Below are 20,451 nucleotides of genomic sequence, written 5' to 3' on the forward strand. Positions count from 1 at the left end.
ACAGGTGGTGACAGGAAGATGGGCAGCGGTTGGACGTTGTTACTGTACTTAAGTAGATTTGTACTTGAATTCATTTTCCTAAATTTTCCATTGGCGGCATGGTAGTGAGGGTTAGCGATTAGCAATTTACCATTGCTACCAACCTACAATGGAAGAACACACAAATATTACATTCGTTTCTGCACATAAAAACCCAGCATATCCCAACAATCTAATTGCACTTCACAATTAAAGGGTCAGTACGTATAATTCCAGTGATAATGTTGAGCTGCAAAGCTGTGACACTGAGCCCTGATCGAAATGTAGTCCTCTCCATAGCCATCCCACAATATTTTGTGTCATGCTTGACCGCTGACTTGGTAACAGTCAACCCCTTGCAGTGTGGTGGTGGAGGAGAATGTTACATTATTACTGGCATACAAAGACATTGTGCTATCGTCTTTATTTTCTATTTCTATTTCTAACTTTTGGCCCGGCCCTCCACAATATTTTCTGCTTCTCATTTGGCCCCCCCGCGAAAATAATTGCCCACCCCTGCACTAGACCATAGGTGTCAAGCTCAGGTCCTGGAGGGTCGCTGTCCTGCATGTTTTCCAAGTCTCCCTGTTGCAACACACCTGATTCAAATGAACATGTTCGATGTCAGGCTTCCGCAGAGCTTGCTGATGATCTGATCATTTGAATCAGGTGTGTTGCAACAGGGAGACTTGGAAAACATGCAGGACAGCGGCCCTCCAGGACCTAAGTTTGACACCTATGCACTCGACCTTTGATGATCTCATGGAAATAACAAATTGTGGTTTCGGTTGAATGGTATTTTTGGTATTACTGGGTTATTGCCACTGTTAAGATGGTCAGTTAGCAGTGATGCAATCCATTTCTGAGGTAATTTGAAATGACTGGGATGATACTTATCGGCCGGTAGTCTACTTTGGTCTTATCTCCAGCCTTTCCGACTGGAGCAACCCTAGAAGTCTTCCAGGCAAATGGCACGCTACATTAATTTATGGAAAGATTTATTAGGTGTGCAAATGGTTTTGCAAGGGCAATTTTATGTTGTTTGAAGAGGTCATCGCACTATGGCCATCAAGGACTACAAAGCGCCCCGTGGCTGGCTAAAAGTTCACTGCATGACATCAGCTGAGCAACGCTGTCTTGGGTGGCGATCGAGGGGAGGTCGAGTTAGAGACAGTGAGATAGTGGAAAGAAAAGCCACCGGGTCCAGGAAGTATCTGTTATTGTTAGATTCAGACGCAGCATGAGCATTGCATTGCTAAAATGGCTACAAAACGGACCTTTGGATGTCAAGCAGCTAAGACAAGAAGCGCTCTGATGCTGGAAGAGAGGATAAAAGTGATCAAAATGAAAGACGGAGGAAGCAAAATAAGACATTATCTAAGAAATTGATGTAAGTGAAAGTGAATGCTGATCGTAAATTTCGCAATTTTTTTCCCTTTTTTCTTTCTACACTAACTATATGAAGTGTCAAATAAGTGTGTGCTCATACTTATGCACTATTGGAATAAAAATAAAGAGTACACATACGATTGTGTGTGCATGTACACATACGTTTGTGTGTGTGTTTACATCTGAGATCAAATTTGCTACAGTGAAAAACCCCCTGTTGTGAAAAATTTCTTGCTGCAAACATGATTTCGTTGTAGAGAAGTTTTTTTCTACTGTATTGGTCTGTATTGGATTTTTAAAAAAGGTTGAAACTGGCTGGATGCATGACATGCTAAAACTTTTGATTATCGTGTTTTAATTGTTGTAAATCTATTAATAAATTAATTAATAAATTAATTCAGGGACTCTTGCGCACTACTTTTTGAGATTCCCAAAGATTTTAATTCTCTCACAGTAACTGAAGAAAATAGCACTCTTGGCGACAGAAGTAAAGAGTGTTAATGTTGCTTACAGCCATCACATGGAGGGTATCCTCATGCACTCAATAAAATATTCTCCAAACATCTTAATGATGATTGAAAAATGCTTGTAAGAATTTGTATGGTGGCCTGAGAGTTGATGAAAGCTTTTGAGTAAAGTTTAAAGTTTATTTTTTGTGTCGTCACACAAGAAAGCAGTGACAGCTCTAACTGGAGTTACAGCGGAAACTGTCAGCAAGATTTTTTTCTCTTATTGGAAATAAACATTTGCCTGGGGAGGCAGGGACTTTAAAGTTTAAAGAAGACAAGATGATCTCACAAGGCGAAAGCTGTTGAGGTAATGTTACAATTGAGGTGACTATGCAGATTTACGTTAACATAGGTCCTGTATGTAAATGTAGCATTGTTCGTGAAGTCTATATTTCTTGGTAACTGTGCGTGTGCATGTTTGATGATGGTGGGATGAGCCGGTGGTGGAAACAGGCAGTCATGCTTTCGCCTGCTTGCCCCAGCATACCCGTTGCTACAGAACATAGTTTACCACCACCAGAAGGTGAATGTATGAGTGCATGATTAATGTACTGTATTTTCACGACCATTCGGCACACCGTATTGTTGGGCGCAGTCTCAGTAACGGGTGCTATTTCTGTATTTGACACATACACAAAACACACTGTATTATTATTACTCGGCGCATACAGTAGACGCTCCGCATTATAAGGCGTCCTGTCCATTTTGGAGAAAATTTAAGACTTTTAATGGCGCCTTATAGTCGTGAAAATACGGTATCTATTGTGAAGCATCTTTATTGTCTACTACCACGCTATATAAAACTGATGCCTTATTATTATTATTATTTTTTATTATTATTGTTATTATTTCAAATCAGTAACGAAGACTGGCTAAATGGGGCTAAAGGTTTGGCCAGATAAACATGTGGCGAACTACACTGGCTAGGTAATTTTTATGTTCAGCCACATGGCCCCGTGTCAACCCTGACTTGAAGTGTAGTGACTACTTTTTTCACTGCTGCAGACGAGATACCTTGATGCTTTTGTAATGGACATGGACATTGTCCATTTGAAACCAGACGCCCTTCACTTTGACCTCTGGGGAGACCGAAGGGGTAAGGCAGGCCATTTGAGAGGAAGAAAGGACAGAGCAGTGCTCAGATACCTGAGAGACAAGACAGGCGGAAAGTCAGAGATAAGTGTGAGCTTTGACTGATAGGCCGCTGTCTCCCTCACCGTTGCCATGGTGCCGTTGAAGACCAACTGGTGCTTGGTGCTGATAAGAGCCAATCGTCTTCTGCGTCTCACCCTCCCGACGTCCACAGGCTCCACCCACACAGACATGATTGGTTGTTGCACCACATCTAAGTTTCTGCCAGTCACCAGAATGACACGCCCCCCTCTGAGGACACGAAGTGATGAGCATCAGGCAACAGTCATGAGAACTACTGGTTTGAATCTGTTCTGTCTTACGCATAGAAGCTCTCTGCGGGCATGGCTTCAGTGATGACTGGGTCATCCACGTAACGGAATGTCACGTTGGGAACAGAACGCTCAGCCTTGCTGAAGAACACCCGGATAGGAACTATACCCGTTTGATTGGTGGAGAGAGTCTGACAGACCAGCAAAATGTCACTGACCTGCTCCATTCTGAGGACATGTAAGACCAGGTGAGCACACGATGAAGTGAATGTCAATAATTGAGACATTGTTGAAAGCCATTGCTTTACTTAAAATTGACAGAATGTTCTTTGTTTCAGACTCTCAACAGTAATTATTCTCTGATTTCTATATTTTATTTAAACAAAGTAAGTCATCTACTAACATGTGCCTTTACTTTTTTTTTTTTTTTTACCGAAAAATGACCAAACCAGGAACGGAATCTGTTTCAAAAAGGGGAAGTACAACATCAACCACTCTCCTGTGGTATTTATTGCTTAATAGTTGTTAAGTGGTTTTTACTCGCTGAACAATAACAAATAAACTACAATAATTGGTTTTTAAACAATCATGGAGAACAATAGTTTTATCATACACTATAATGCAAAATAAAATATGATTATTCGAGTAATCAATGGAATAATTGATAGAATAATAAATTCTAAAAGTATTCAATTGTGACATATCTGGTTTTAATTTAAATAAAAACTAGGCATACAAACAAACAATTGTGAAATTAACAAAAGTGAGAATGAAAGTAGGGATGAAGCAGGAATGGAACTGGGATGAAAAGGGAAAATGGATTAAAACCGTTATACTTTTCCGAAAGAAGAGAGACTTTGAATTAGGAACACAAAGTACAAGTATAGAAATGGTAGAACTCCAAACGTGAGTACAATTACAAAACGGCGTGGACATAGAATTTGGAATAGGAAGTACGACAATGAGGACGAACATAGTTGTAGGTTTTTGTTTGTTTGTTTTTATTCGAAGTAGGAATTTAATTTAAGAGCAGGAAGTAGGATAACACCTCAGATAATGAGTAGTAATACAAGGAGAAACAAGAAAAACTAAAAGTAGGAGTGGAATGAGGGATGGAATTTAGAACGGGAAGCAGGACTTCAAGTGGGAGGAGAAGTAAGTATACAAAAAGAAGGATAAGGATAAAGAATACACACATGTAGCAGGGCCTTGTACCCATGAAGACATTTAGCTGGGATGGCTGGCCTGTCAGGAGCTGCTGTCCTTTTATTGTCACCCTGGTCCCTCCAGAAAGCGGGCCTTTGTCAGGAAGCACATCCAGGATCTGTGGGTCCTGCATGTACAAGGAGGAAAAATAGCCATCACTATACTATCACCCGATTGTTGCCTTTCTGATGAACCTTCTGGAAGGCCAGCTTCTTCTGACCTGATAGTTGAAGTAGCTCTTAGACCTGCCTGGTCGGCTTGTTCCCATTGTGACAATCACAGGCCCTCTCCTTTTCCTGTCACTGGCCTGCAGTGTACACACAATCCTGTACATGTGCACGCACACATGCACGCACACACACACACACACACACACACACACAAACACGCAGTTATCCCTCCCTATATCGTGCTTCATTTATCCGGCTTCAGTACATTGCGGGCTTTTTTTCCAAAGTACTGGACTAAGAAAAACAATGCCAAACAAGTCAGAGGTTTCGTACATGCCTGTACTGTATAGGTAACGGAAACTCATTCAAGGCACATGATTGGTTCCCAGTGCGACGTTGACCAATGACAGTACGAGTGGATTTATCACGTGAGCTGATTGGCTGCCCATCTTCACAGCCCCGCCCAGCAAATTGGGTGGGGCTGTTGATTCTCTGGCATACTGTAACTTATGTTTGCTACAGTACGTGCATGGCAGGGAGGGAGGGGGGCAGAGAGAGAGGGAGAGCGAGAGAGAGAGAGAGAGAGAGAGAGAGAGAGAGAGAGAAAGAGAGGGGTGGATTGGGCTTGTGGTAGAAGCAGCACATCTCTCTTCACCTCCTCCTCATTAATACCAAATGTCTGATCATAAACATGTTGGCTGCGCGGGGATAGCTGGCCAGGAGCTAGCTGGAGGCTCATGGCTCAACTTGAGAAAAACGAAGTATGCAACCATGGTTTAAATCCACTATAGGCTGAGTACGAGTTTACCTGAGATGTGCAATTTATAATGTAATATTGCTCTGTTTTGATTCCATAATCAGAGCTGTTACAGCAGCTGTTGTGTGACAAAATATTTTTTCACTGTTGTTGATGGACAGTAATATTGTGTGAGAGATTATGTGTGAATAACTGCTCCAAGTGATTTTCAATTTTCAATTGAAAATCGAAATTGTTATTTCAGTAAATATTTCCATTTTGCACATAGAAAACTGATTCATGATTCCATGTTGATGAGAGCATTAAAATGGGAAAAATAGGACAAAAAATATGAAAGGAAATTCAGAAACGATAAAAAATGCATGAGTAATCACGATTAACTTTTAGTTCATTTGAGTTAATTATGACAGTTAAGTTTTTAATTAGATTAGATTACATATTTTAATCGTTTGAAAAATGGGCTACTGGAACAAAGCGGAGATGGGCGAGATGCGATAACATGGCTCTGTTGGAATGCTACTACTCAAGCAACCCTAGTCAGAGGGGTTACATGCAGAGAATGTGGGCTAAATGGTTACTTCGAAACCCACAGTCACGGTTGACCACGAAACAACTAGTAGCTCAGTGTTCCAACATCCACAAACGGCAACTGCTGTCACAACTTGAGATTGATGAGGTACAATGCAGGTTCCATGGCGAAGGGCCCCAAGCTGCCAGATCGGAGGAGGAGCTCATACCAGAGATTGGGAGGCGAGCCCCAACGAATGCAGATGATGAGATTGGGAGGCCAGCCCCAATGAATGAAATGCTGAGCGAGGCAGCAACTGACCTGAAAGCTAAGATCATGGCGAGAATGAAAGCTGGGCAACCTAGAAACCGATTACAACGGCTATCTGAAGTACCACCTGAAAGCCTCATGGAAAGTGTGAACGCAGCACTGAGGGCGATCCCTACCGTAACGATCACGGAAACCAATGAGCTGATATACGCTTCAGCATCAGTGATCCTAGAGATGCTTGGCTATAAGAGCAACCATGGAAGCCATGAGATATGTTACCCACCATGGAAAAGACGGTGGACATGGAGGCTAAGATCAAGGCGGCTCGGAAAGATGTGAGTCAATTGACGGAGGCCCAGAGAGGTGTGATGAAAAGGCCGATACCCGAGAGGTACATCCAGATGACCATACCTGAAGCACTCGAAACTGCCAAACAAAGGCTCCAAGCCTTGTCCAGCCGCCTAAAGCGGTACACAAAAGAGAATGAGGCCAGACGAATAAACAGGCTGTTCGCAACACAACCTGCGAAAGTGTACGCTCAGTGGCAGGGGCTTAACAACGGAGCTGACCCAAAGGTACTGGAAAGGCATATGGGAGAAGGAGGTTGTACATAACAGCAGTGCACAATGGCTGGTGACCCTGAGAGAGGAGCACAGCAACCTCCCTGAACAGAACCCAGTTACCATAACAGTGGCAGACATACAGGAAAGAGTCTCAAATATGAAGAACTGGACAGCACCAGGCCCAGACATGATCCACACCTACTGGCTAAAGAAACTCACAGCACTCCATGAGCGCCTAGCAGCACAAATGAACCAGCTGCTGAGGGATGGGACTCACCCAGGATGGCTAACCGAAGGGCGAACGATCCTGATCATGAAGGATCCCTCAAAGTGTGCAGTCCCATCCAACTATCGGCCAATAACCTGTCTCTCCACAACATGGAAGCTCATGTCAGGCATCATTGCGGCTAAGATAAGTGGACACATGGATCAATACATGAGCGAAGCACAGAAGGGCATTGGTAGAGATACCAGAGGAGCCAAACATCAGCTCCTGGTTGACAGAACAGTCGCACAAGACTGCAGGTCCCGACGTACCAACCTGTGCACAGCCTGGATTGATTACAAGAAAGCCTATGACTCGAAGCCACATACATGGATCACTGAATGCTTGGAGTTGTATAAGGTGAACAGGACCCTAAGAGCCTTCGTTGCGAACTCAATTAGGATGTGGAAAACCACACTTGAAGCCAATGGCAAGCCACTTACCCAAGTGTCCATCAAATGTGGCATATACCAAGGTGATGCACTCTCCCCACTGCTGTTCTGCATAGGACTGAACCCCCTAAGCCAAGTAATCACCAAGACAGGCTATGGATACCGCCTCAGAAATGGAGCTATGATCAGTCACCTCCTCTACATGGAAGACATAAAGCTGTATGCTAAGAGCGAAAGGGACATAGACTCCCTGATCCACACAACCAAGATCTACAGCAGTGACATCGGGATGTCATTCGGGCTTGAGAAATGTAGTCGGATGGTGACTAAGAGAGGAAAGGTAGTCCGCACTGAAGGGGTCTCACTCCCTGAAGGAACAATAGCAGACATTGAGGACAGCTACAAGTACCTCGGTATACCACAAGCCAATGGCAACCTCGAACTGGCAATAAGGAAAGCGGCTACGGCCAAATACCTCCAGCGAGTGAGGCAAGTTCTAAGAAGCCAGCAAAATGGCAAGAATAAGACCCGGGCAATAAACAGCTATGCCCTGCCAGCGATCAGATACCCTGCAGGAATAATAAGGTGGCCAAAGGAAGAGATTCAGACCACGGACGTTAAGACCCGAAAGCTCCTAACCATGCATGAAGGGTTCCATCCCAAATCCAGCACCCTGAGACTGTACGCAAGCCGAAAGGAAGGAGGCCGGGGACTAGTGAGTGTGAGAGCCACTGTCCAGGATGAAACATCCAAGCTCCATGAATACATGAAGGAGAAGGCTCCAACGGATGACGTACTCAGAGAATGTCTCAGACAATGGGGAACAGAGGATGAGGCGCTGGAAGAGGGACCATCATGGGAGGACAAGCCCCTACACAGGATGAAGTGGCTGATCTCAAGAAGTCCTATCAGTGGCTAGAGAGGGCTGGCCTGAAGGACAGCACAGAAGCACTCATCCTGGCTGCTCAGGAGCCGGCCCTGAGCACCAGAGCCATTGAGGCCCAGATATACCACACCAGACAAGACCCAAGGTTTAGGTTGTGCAAAGAGGCACCTGAGACGATCCAACACATAACTGCAGGGTGTAAGATGCTGGCTGGGAAAGCCTACATGAAACGCTATAACCAGGTGGCTGGCATAGTCTACCGAAACATCTGTGCGGAGTATGGACTGGAAACCCCAAGGTCAAAATGGGAAACACCTCCGAAGGTGGTGGAGAATGACAGAGCGAAGATCCTGTGGGACTTCCAAATCCAGACTGACAAGATGGTAATGGCGAACCAACCAGATATCGTGATCATAGATAAAGGGCAGAGGAAAGCCGTTGTCGTGGATTTAGCGGTCCCAAGTGATGGAAACATCAGAAAGAAGGAACACGAGAAACTCGAGAAATACCAAGGGCTCAGAGAGGAGCTGGAGTGAGCCTTGAAGGTAAAGGTGACAGTCCTGCCTGTGGTGGTCGGAGCACCCGGGGCAGTGACCCCCAAACTCGATGAGTGGTTGCAACAGATCCCGGGAACAACATCGGACATCTCAGTCCAGAAATATGCAGTGCTGGGAACAGCAAGGATACTGCGCAGAACCCTCAAGCCTCCTGGCCTCTGGTAGAGGACCCGAGCTGAATGAGGGACGTACACCACCCGAGGGGATTTATTATACACACACACACACACACACACACACACACACACACACACACACACACACACACACACACACACACACACACACACACACACACACACACACGCACACACACACACAGCCTGGCAACTGGTTTGTGCTCATGTGTGCATGTGTTTTGTGTACCTGGTGGATATTTTGTATTGGTCAGGCTGTGGAGGGCACTGCACACCTGCCACTGTAACTCCTCCCATCACATCCTGGTTGCTCATCCCCAGGTTGGAGCCACTGATGGTCACTAAGACACCACCCTCCAGAGGGCCAGACAGGGGATCCACCTGCAGACAGAGAATATTACTATTTTCATGGCAACAAGCACGGAGACATATGACACGGGTTGATGAATCACCTGTATGATCTGAGGCGCTGGGCAGCTGTCTGTGGGAATGCCAGCACAGGATTGGTTGTAGACACAGCTGGGGGCAGGGCTTTCCATGCACCACACGCAGCCGTACTCCTTCGGAATGGCACGGCACTGTGAGCAATCTGTCTGGCCAGCTGAGCAGTTGTACAAGTGGACTGGAGAGCAGAAGAAACACATGAGCATCAGCAAGGTATCTTGTATAACACTCTTTTAAGTTGCTTATCTGTAAGGGTTTGGGCTTTGGATCAGGAGGATCACAGGTTTGAATCCCGTGAGGGTACCTTTGAATAAAGCCCTTGAAACCCATCCCCCAGCTCAAGTGGTGCAATGCAGCTTTATTTATAAAGTGCATTTCATCCACAAGGTAATACAATGTGCTTCACATAAGTAAAAGTACAAGATTTAAAAGCATTTACAAAATAAATAAATAAATCAATCACGAAAGACGAAAATTTGAAAACAATGTGATCAAAAAAGTTAATTTTATATTTTTCATGTGTCAGGTTCAGACATCAGTGCTGGGTTATCATTATTCAAGCAGAATAAAATCCCAGAAGGCCGAACCGTGGGGTGGATCGTTATCAAAAGCTGCTCAAAGTGAATTGGTCTCCTCTCTTCAGATGTGTGTCTGTAAATAATGCTTGGTGAATTTTTGAATCAATGTTTTTAACTGTGGAATTTGTACCAGGGCGGCCCAGTGGTCCAGTGGTTAGTACGTCGGCTTCACAGTGCAGAGGTACCGGGTTCGATTCCAGCCCCGGCCTCCCTGTGTGGAGTTTGCATGTTCTCCCCGGGCCTGCGTGGGTTTTCTCCGGGTGCTCCAGTTTCCTCCCACATTCCAAAAACATGCGTGGCAGGCTGATTGAACACTCTAAATTGTCCCTAGGTGTGAGTGTGAGCGTGGATGGTTGTTCGTCTCTGTGTGCCCTGCGATTGGCTGGCAACCGATTCAGGGTGTCCCCCGCCTACTGCCTGGGGACAGCTAGGATAGGCTCCAGCACCCCCCCGCGACCCTAGTGAGGATCAAGCGGTTCAGAAGAAGAAAGAAAGAGAAAGAAAGAATTTGTACCAGTCTCTCATGTTGAAGAAGGAGCTGAGTCAAAAGGAAAAGCTCTCAATTTACCAGTCGATCTACATTACAAGCCTAACCAATGGTCACGAGTTATGGGTTGGAACCGAAAGAACGAGATACCGGATACAAGCGGCCGAAATTAGTTTCCTTCGCACGGTGTCCGGGCTCTCCCTTAGAGATAGGGTGAAAAGCTCGGTCATCTGGAAGGGGCTCGGACTCAAGCTGTTTCTCCTCCACATCGAGAGGAGCCAGACGTGGCTCAGGGATCTGATTAGGATGCCTCCTGGACCTCTCCCTGGTTAGGTGTTCTGGGCATGTCCCACCGGCAGGAGGCCCTGGGGACGACCCAGGACAAGCTGGAGAGACGATGTCTCCCAGCTGGCTTGGGAACGCCTTGGGATCCCCCAGGAAGAGCTGGAATATGTGGCTGGGGAGTGGCAAATCTGGGCTTGCCTGCTAAAGCCGTGGCCCCCGCGACCCGACCCTGGAGAAATGGTAGAAAATGGATGGATGGATGGATAAAAGGATGTTTTTAACTGTGGTTAATGAAATGGCTCCACTAAAGACGATGTTTCAAAAATACACCTTAGCCTTGGGTAAATGAGTAAATTTTAAGAACCATCAAGCAAAGGAATTATTCATTTTCTGATTTAAGGAAAAGTATGGATGGCAGCCTTATAAAAAGGCCTGCCGGGTTGTGCAAAGCAGATAGTTGCTTTATCCATCCATTATCTGAAACCGCTTAATCCGCACAAGGGGCACGGGTGTGTTGGAGACTATCCCAGCTGACTTTGGGTACAATGTGAACTGGTTACCAGCCAATCGCAGGGTGGGCTGCTTTATAGTTAATTTTTTTTAAATTATTTGTGTTCTGTGAAATCTTGAAAGAGTGTCCTGATTAAATTTTTTTCAGAAAACAAGAATGCCTGTTTATGTAAAGTGAAATTGAGAAAGACTGTCATTTTTTTTTTGTATACTGTATATACAAAGATGTATCGATCAGAGTTTCTGCAAGTCATGAAAAAGCATTAAAAGCAATAGATGGCTCTAGTTTGACATCCCTTATTTAACCATGCAAACTTGGTGATTTCATGGCAGCATGAGTACAAGTTGTGTCCAGGAGTGCTGATGGATATAATCCACAAATTCTCAACATATATCCATCATCCGGTATCTGAACTGCTTTATCCCCAGAAGGGTCGCGGGGTGTGCTGGGGGGGGGGGGGGGGGTGTCACCCTGAACCGGTTGCCTGCCAATCGGAGGGCACACAGAGCAGTGATGTGTTCCTTGAGCCGGTCCTTGGCTTCAAGGACCGGCTCGAGGACCGAAGGTCGGTCCTTGGTCCTTGGCCTTGGCCTCGGAGTCAAGTCCTTGGCCTTGGCCTCGGGTTGCCGGTCCTCGGACACAACGAAGGATTTGAGCCTTTAATCCTTCGTCCACAGATATAAAGTGGGCCCGAGGACCGCAAAAATCAAGAAGAAATCAAACAGAATCCATCCAGGGAAACCCATGTTGATGACTTTATCTGGCACTTTAAGAGGGGCGGGGCTGCCACTGACAGGTGACAGTCAGTGCAACGTGTAAAGAGCGGTATCACAGTTAGTTTCAATCACGGTTCGCTCCATTCGCGATCGGCAGTTTAAATAGCGTGTAAAGCCTTTCTGTAACAGTGGTGTCTTTTATTTAGTTATTTTTGCACAGTCGTCACGTTTGTGTGGTCGCACTAGAATGTTTGTTTGAACCAAGTAATTTGCGTTACAGCTGGAGTCAATAATGCCGGCACTTCACTTCCGGGTTTGGCCGTTGGGATTTGGAGTCCTTTTGCTCGATTTCAGTTATGTTTGCTGAATGCTTTCTCATGTTTGGAATAATGAATATTGATAATACATAGTTTAAAATCATGGTTGATTTAATTATTTTTTATTATTATTGTGAAGTTGAAGGTATTAAATTCATTAATGTAGTATTAGTGGGAGTGGTAATAATAGTAGTACTCAGAGAATGTTTAGAGATCAGCCATCTCGTTACCTCTGCGTCCCGCGTCCTAGATGCATAATTTTCCCACGGGACGCACAGTTGGGACGCAAGGAAATTTCCCCGTCAAAACAAACAAAAAAAACAAAAAAAAACTAGGGCATGCTGAGGATTTCACGGTAACAATCGTTACCAGTAGCGTGTCGTTTCTGTGGCGTCATTTTAACGGGACCGAAAAATAGTTTAACCATAAAAGTCACCGCACACGAGTTGACTTTGTGATCAATGCGATTTCACTGTGCCTGTGTGCGTGTTTGTGGTGTGGTGTAGTGTGGTGTGTGAGTGTCTTTCTTCTAATTTACTTTCGTTTTGTTTTGTTTTCAGTGTTGGGGGGGGGGGGGGGGGAATGCAACAGATGACGTTATGTGCGCATGCGGGTTGCTATTTTAGTCCGAAAACTGAGGAATCGCGCTGATGAAAGTTTGAGATGGCGGCGTAAAAAAACCTCACAAAGGTCTACCAATTACGACATTTAAGAAATAGAAATGCCAGTCTGATACTTATGAATCGTCCAAAGGGCATATCACTAAACTCACCTGGAATGTATGCACAGAACACAAGATACGACGAGAGGCACGATTACGAGGCAAGTTGGTCATTACATTTGTAGGCTAATCGTTATAAAAAATATTATGAAACGGTATTAGTTATTCTATAATTTACTGGTTGTAGCATGGTAACTTTATGAATAAAACATTCGTCACAAGGTGTAGTAATGCTTATGTTAACTGTTGGTAGAACTAATGATGACGTGTGTTAAATTCTTTCGTCAAATTGATCGTAGATTATACATGATCGTCTTGGGAAGAGGATAAGATAAGATAAGAAAACCTTTATTAGTCTCGCAATGGAGAAATTCCCAATTCACAGCAGCAAAGTTATGAAAGGAAGAAGTAGAGCAACAAAATATAGGAGCTGCTGGAAAGGCGCCATTTTGAAGTCAAAATAACAAAAATAACACAACACAACACATAGGACACAGACAGTCGTGCAATCTTCACCACTTTTCTGCATACACTTTGTTGTCTGAAGCAGTTATAGATGAAAGAGGAGAGGATCAAAGTGTCCTTTCACCAGTGGATCAGAGACGTCATGCTGAAAATGTGCACACGTCTGCTACAAGCTAAGTTTTGAAAGCAAAACTAAGCTGTAGCGTCCATTGACGAAAAAGAGATTGGCTCACATCTCCTGTCCCATGTAAATCCACTTCAATTCCAAGCCGCGACTCCCAGTTCCGCATCGGCGCTCCGCGCTAACGCTCCTTTCTTCTCATCGTCGGCTCCTCAAGCCTTACATCCATCCAGCCGCAGACCGTTCAACAGCACCGATCTCTCCGCTGAACAAAACGGGGCTGTGAAAAATGCTGCCCATTACAGGCGCAAGACACAAGCGCCCCGGGACAGTCCAACAACGACATTCAAATGGCGCCGACATTCCTCCCAGTGAAAAATAGTGCTGGTATACCCATGCTGCCGAGAAGGCGCAACCACCAAGCACAGAGTCTCCTCCTTGATGAATGTCGTGGCCAAAAAATGCTGAAAAAAGTCCACATCAGGTCCACACGACGTAACAACAAACACAAAGTGACAAAACAAACCAAAAAACAACAAAAAAAGCAAGGCTCATGAGAGCACTTGCCGACGGCTGCCTACTCGGGCACCATCTTGGCTTCAAAATGTCAAGCCACATCAATACTTACCTGTATTAATGATTACCAGTCAATTAATCTTTGCAGTGTGAGATTGGAAAAAACACTCTGATGATGCCACATGAGTACACCAGTTTTCGATCCATTTATTTTTTGGAATAAACCTGGAGTACACAGCTGCTGATGTAATGTTCATTGTTAATGCATAGTTTTCAAACATTGACCCTTGAAACATTATACTTTTGAGTTTCGGAATTCTTGATTATCAATATCAGTCAAAATAGAAAAATGGGTTCCCATGATGAACGTTTACGGAACCCAACATTTGTTATCGTGGTTTCCCATTGGGTAATCCGACAGAACCGAAAAACGGTTACCATGAATTTCCGAAATCCTCAGGCCTGCTCCTGAATTATTTAGATTTTTGCAGCATTTGTTTATCATTGTATATATATGTTGTTGTTTGTGTTATTATCATATGCAATTGAATAAGTAGACCCTTTCAGAATTTGAAATTTGGGACTCTCTCAATCCATAATCGCACTCATACTTTTCTGATCAGCGAGTCCCTGGGACTCGCTGCCGGTAAACTGTAAAATTATCACTGAGAGATGACCGCTTTTTCTGCAGTCAGTGATTGACTTCTATGCAAAGTCATTTCTCAACTTGTGTTCCGTGCCATGTCATGCCTGATGAGTGTTGATTTACTTCATCTTAAGAAACTACTGCACTAAAACATTAATTCATAAATGTACTGTATATCATATGATTTTTTTTTTCTCAGTGTAAATAACACGTACCCTGACTGTTCTACTCTTTGAATAAAAAGACTTCATTCAAGCGTTAGGGAGTGCAAAGGGTTATGATGGAGGGGTGTTGCAAATCATGAGCACCTGCCAAGTGGTATGATAGCATTGTTTTATACATGTCCTCGGCTAGGCCTCAGCTTCAAAATCAGTCCTTGGTCCTTGGCCTTGGCGTCGGAGGCAAGTCCTTGGTCCTTGGCCTCGGAAAATTTCTCAAGTGCTTGGCCTTGGCCTTGCCTCGGAAAATTTTCCAAGTCCTTGGCCTTGGCCTTGGCCTCGGAGTCAAGTCCTTGGCCTCGGGTTGCCGGTCCTTGGACACAACACTGACACAGAGACGAACAACCATCCGCGCTCACACTCGCACCGAGGGACAATTTTGAGTGTTCAACCAGCCTGCCATGCATGTTTTTGGAATGTGGGAAGAAACCGGAGAACACGGAAACATGCAAACTCTACTCAGTAAGGCCAGAATCGGAATCAAGCCCCTCCACGTCTGCATTTTGAGGTCGACGCGCTAACCACTCAACCAGTGAAATTTGTATATTCTCCCCATGCCGGTGTGGGTTTTCTCCGCCGAGATGCTGCCTGACCAGGAGACAATGCCATAATGGATGGCCGAAGCAACCACAGAGTTATAAAATGTCTTAAGGAGTGACTCCCTCTGTAATGAGGCCTACAATCGCAGAGTCATCAGAGAACTTCTGAAATTGGCAGGTTGGAGTGATGTGCCTGAAGTCCGAGATGTAGAGGATGAACAGGAATGGAGCCAAAACAGTCCCCTGCGGCGCTCCAGTGCTGCAGAGAAGCCTGTCCGACTCACAGCTCTGTACCCTCACGTACTGTGGCCGGTTTGTGAGGTAGTCTGTAATCCATGATGTGAGGTGGTGGTCCACTCCGGCATTCTGCAGTTTGTCCCCCAGTAAGTTGGGTTGGATGGTGTTGAAGGCACTGGAGAAATCAAAGAACATGATTCTCACAGTGCTCCCAGCCTTCTCCAGGTGTAACAGCACTGAGTGGAGGAGGTAGATGATGGCGCCCTCCATGCCGATGCCAGGCTGATAGGCAAACTGCAGCGGTTCCAGTGCCGAGCTCACCAGCGGTCTAAGGTAGGCGAGGATGAGTTTCTCCAGCGTTTTCATCAGGTGAGACGTCAGCGCCACCGGTCTGTAGCTGTTCAACTCCTTAGGGTGGGAGGTCGTGGGCACTGGGACCAGGCATGACGTTTTCCACAGCTGTGGAACTCTGCCCAGCTTCAGGCTCAGGTTGAACATGTGCTGGACAATGTCACAAAGATGGTCGGAGCAGGTACTGAGGAGCTGGGAACTGCTCTTGTCCGGACCTGCTCCCTTCCTCACATTCATCTTCCTCAGTTGGTTCCTCACCTGCTCTGTCGTGACGGACAGGCAGGAATCAGGAGACAGACTGGGTTGCTGTGAGCTGGTCGAAAGAGGAAGGGGAGGAGAAGAAGTCCTCAGTGAGAGTGTGTGCAGCTGGTGGTTGGGGGGAGGGACAGACGTCTGGTCGAACCGGTTGAAAAAACGGTTCAGTTCATCTACCCAGTCCTTGTCCTTCTCAGTCAATGTCTTTGGGCTTTTGGGGCCAGAGTGACTTTACTGGCCTGTAGCTGGTCCTCCATTTTCATCCTGTAGGTCTTCTTTCCCTCTCTGATCCTTCTCCTCAGCTGGATCTGCACGGCCTTCCGCTCCTCTCTGTTTCTCGACATAAACACTTCAGGAGGGCCTTTATGTCGGGATTAATCCATGGTTTGTTGTTGGAAAAACACCGCACAGTCCTGGTGGGTACGGTGTTCTCCTCACAAAAGTTTGTAGTCCGTCACACACACACACACAGATTTTATATATTTGTATATATAAAATATATATGGATATAGCGGCTGGATAGCTCAGTTGGTAAGGCATCGGTTTCGCGTACGGGAGGCGGTGGTTCAAATCCCGCTTGGGGCAAAAATGAGCACATAACACCATCCAGTGTGGGTCCTTGGGCAAGATCCTTCACGCGAATGCTTACCTCATACAATGATGAGAAACAATAAAACGAATGACATGCCGGCTCAGACGTCGTCCGACCAAACAAGGTATGCGTCAGGTCCTGGGGAACTAGAGCACCTTGATGAAAAATAGGCTACTGGAACAAAGCGGAGATGGGCGAGATGCGATTACATGGCTCTGTTGGAATGCTCCTACTCAAGCAACCCTAGTCAGAGGGGTTACATGCAGAGAATGTGGGCTAAATGTGTTACTTCGAAACCCACAGTCACGTTTGACCACGAAACAACCAGTAGCTCAGTGTTCCAACATCCACAAACGGCAACTGCTGTCACAACTTGAGATTGATGAGGTACAACGCAGGTTCCATGGTGAAGGGCCACAGGCTGCCAGATCAGATTGCCAGATTGGGAGGCAAGCCCCAATGAATGCAGATGATGAGATTGGGAGGCCAGCCCCAATGAATGAAATGCTGAGCGAGGCAGCAACTGACCTGAAAGCTAAGATCATGGCGAGAATGAAAGCTGGGCAACCTAGAAACCGATTACAACGGCGATGTGAAGTACCACCTGAAAGTCTCATGGAAAGTGTGAATGCAGCACTGAGGGCGATCCCTACCGTAACGATCACGGAAACCAATGAGCACATAAACGCTTCAGCATCAGTGATCCTAGAGATGCTTGGCTATAAGTGCAACCATGGAAGCCATGAGATATGTTACCCACCATGGAAAGGACGGTTGGAGGCAAAGATCAAGGCGGCTCGGAAAGATGTGAGTCAATTGACGGAGGCCCAGAGAGGTGTGATGAAAAGGCCGATACCCGAGAGGTACATCCAGATGACCATACCTGAAGCACTCGAAACTGCCAAACAAAGGCTCCTTGTCCAGCCGCCTAAAGCGGTACACGAAAGAGAATGAGGCCAGACGAATAAACAGGCTGTTCGCAACACAACCTGCGAAAGTGTACGCTCAGTGGCAGGGTCCTAAGAAGAGAGGTGACCCACCAATACTGGAAACTGAAAGGTACTGGAAAGTCATATGGGAGAAGGAGGTTGCACACAACAGCAGTGCACAATGGCTGGTGACCCTGAGAGAGGAGCACAGCAACCTCCCTGAACAGAACCCAGTTACCATAACAGTGGCAGACATACAGGAAAGAGTCTCAGATATGACAAACTGGTCCACACCTCCTGGCTAAAGAAACTCACAGCACTCCATGAGCGCCTAGCAGCACAAATGAACCAGCTGCTGAGGGATGGGACTCACCCAGGATGGCTAACCAAAGGGCGAACGATCCTGATCATGAAGGATCCCTCAAAGGGTGCAGTCCCATCCAACTATCGGCCAATAACCTGTCTCTCCACAACATGGAAGCTCATGTCAGGCATCATTGCGGCTAAGATAAGTGGACACATGGATCAATACATGAGCGAAGCACGGAAGGGCATTGGTAGAGATACCAGAGGAGCCAAACGTCAGCTCCTGGTTGACAGAACAGTCGTACAAGACTGCAGGTCCCGACATACCAACCTGTGCACAGCCTGGATTGATTACAAGAAAGCCTATGACTCGATGCCACATACATGGATCACTGAATGCTTGGAGTTGTAAAAGGTGAACAGGACCCTAAGAGCCTTCGTTGCGAACTCGATGAGGATGTGGAAAACCACACTTGAAGCCAATGGCAAGCCACTTACCCAAGTGTCCATCAAATGTGGCATATACCAAGGTGATGCACTCTCCCCACTGCAGTTCACCAAGACAGGCTATGGATACCGCCTCAGAAATGGAGCTACGATCAGTCACCTCCTCTATATGGATGACATAAAACTGTATGCTAAGAGCGAAAGGGACATAGACTCCCTGATCCACACAACCAGGATCTACAGCAGCGACATCGGGATGTCATTCGGGCTTGAGAAATGGAGTCGGATGGTGACTAAGAGAGGAAAGGTAGTCTGCACTGAAGGGGTCTCACTCCCTGAAGGAACAATAGCAGACATTGAGGACAGCTACAAGTACCTCGGTATACCACAAGCCAATGGCAACCTCGAACTGGCAACAAGGAAAGCGACTACGGCCAAATACCTCCAGCGAGTGAGGCAAGTCCTAAGAAGCCAGCTCAATGGCAAGAATAAGACCCGGGCAATAAACAGCTATGCCCTGCCAGTGATCAGATACCCTGCAAGAATAATAAGGTGGCCAAAGGAAGAGATGGACGTCACGGACGTTAAGACCCGAAAGCTCCTAACCATGCATGAAGGGTTCCATCCCAAATCCAGCACCCTGAGACTGTACGCAAGCCGAAAGGAAGGAGGCCAGTGACTAGTGAGTGTGAGAGCCACTGTCCAGGATGAAACATCCAAGCTCTATGAATACATCAAGGAGAAGGCTCCAACGGATGACGTACTCAGAGAATGTCTCAGACAGTGGGGAACAGAGGATGAGGACATGGGAGGACAAGCCCCTACACGGGATGTACCACCGGACCATAACTGAAGCGGCTGATCTCAAGAAGTCCTATCAGTGGTTAGAGAGGGCTGGCCTGAAGGACAGCACAGAGGCACTCATCCTGGCTGATCAGGAGCAGGCCCTGAGCACCAGAGCCATTGAGGCCCAGATATACCACACCAGACAAGACCCAAGGTGTAGGTTGTGCAAAGAGGCACCTGAGACGATCCAACACATAACTGCAGGGTGTAAGATGCTGGCAGGGAAAGCCTACATGGAACGCCATAACCAGGTGGCTGGCATAGTCTACCGAAACATCTGTGCAGAGTATGGACTGGAAACCCCACGGTCAAAATGGGAAACACCTCCGAAGGTGGTGGAGAATGACAGAGCGAAGATCCTGTGGGACTTCCAAATCCAGACTGACAAGATGGTAATGGCGAACCAACCAGATATCGTGATCATGGATAAAGGGCAGAGGAAAGCCGTTGTAGTGGATGTAGCGGTCCCAAGTGATGGAAGCCTCAGAAAGAAGGAACACAAGAAACTAGAGAAATATCAAGGGCTCAGAGAGGAGCTGGAGAGAGCCTGGAAGGTAAAGTTGACAGTCGTGCCTGTGGTGGTCGGAGCACTCGGGGCAGTGACCCCCAAACTAGATGAGTGGTTGCAACATCGGACATCTCAGTCCAGAAATGTGCAGTGCTGGGAACAGCAAGGATACTGCGCAGAACCCTCAAGCTTCCTGGCCTCTGGTAGAGGACCTGAGCTGAATGAGGGACGGACACCACCCGAGGGGTGAGACGAGGATTTTTTTTTTAAAATCTGTGTGTGTGTGTGTGTGTGTGTGTGTGTGTGTGTGTGTGTGTGTGTGTGAAAATAATTTTACCATAGGCATTCATTAAAGGCGTGGCTTATGCTCCAAAGCGCCTTATAGT

At 46.2% G+C, this 20,451-nt stretch overlaps 1 protein-coding gene and 1 pseudogene across 1 annotated transcript in view; one reads left to right on the plus strand and one right to left on the minus strand.

Annotated features, from left to right (window-relative positions):
* plxnb3 (plexin B3) overlaps window positions 1–20,451 on the minus strand; it is a 129,221-nt gene that overhangs the window by 37,169 nt on the left and 71,601 nt on the right. Inside the window, exons 14-20 of the mRNA XM_086127400.1 lie at window positions 9,483–9,652; window positions 9,260–9,411; window positions 4,746–4,851; window positions 4,516–4,652; window positions 3,371–3,547; window positions 3,134–3,299; window positions 2,931–3,062 (exon numbers count right to left, since the gene is read on the minus strand). Of these exons, the coding sequence (XP_085983526.1) occupies window positions 2,931–3,062; window positions 3,134–3,299; window positions 3,371–3,547; window positions 4,516–4,652; window positions 4,746–4,851; window positions 9,260–9,411; window positions 9,483–9,652 (1,040 nt within the window). The remainder of the gene's footprint in view (window positions 1–2,930; window positions 3,063–3,133; window positions 3,300–3,370; window positions 3,548–4,515; window positions 4,653–4,745; window positions 4,852–9,259; window positions 9,412–9,482; window positions 9,653–20,451) is intronic.
* LOC147211479 (uncharacterized) lies at window positions 17,095–18,263 on the plus strand (annotated as a pseudogene).

The sequence above is a fragment of the Hippocampus guttulatus genome, chromosome 1 (assembly GCF_054856545.1).
Source record: "Hippocampus guttulatus isolate MCC_2025c chromosome 1, RoL_Hgut_1.0, whole genome shotgun sequence".
NCBI classification, from domain to species: domain Eukaryota; kingdom Metazoa; phylum Chordata; class Actinopteri; order Syngnathiformes; family Syngnathidae; genus Hippocampus; species Hippocampus guttulatus.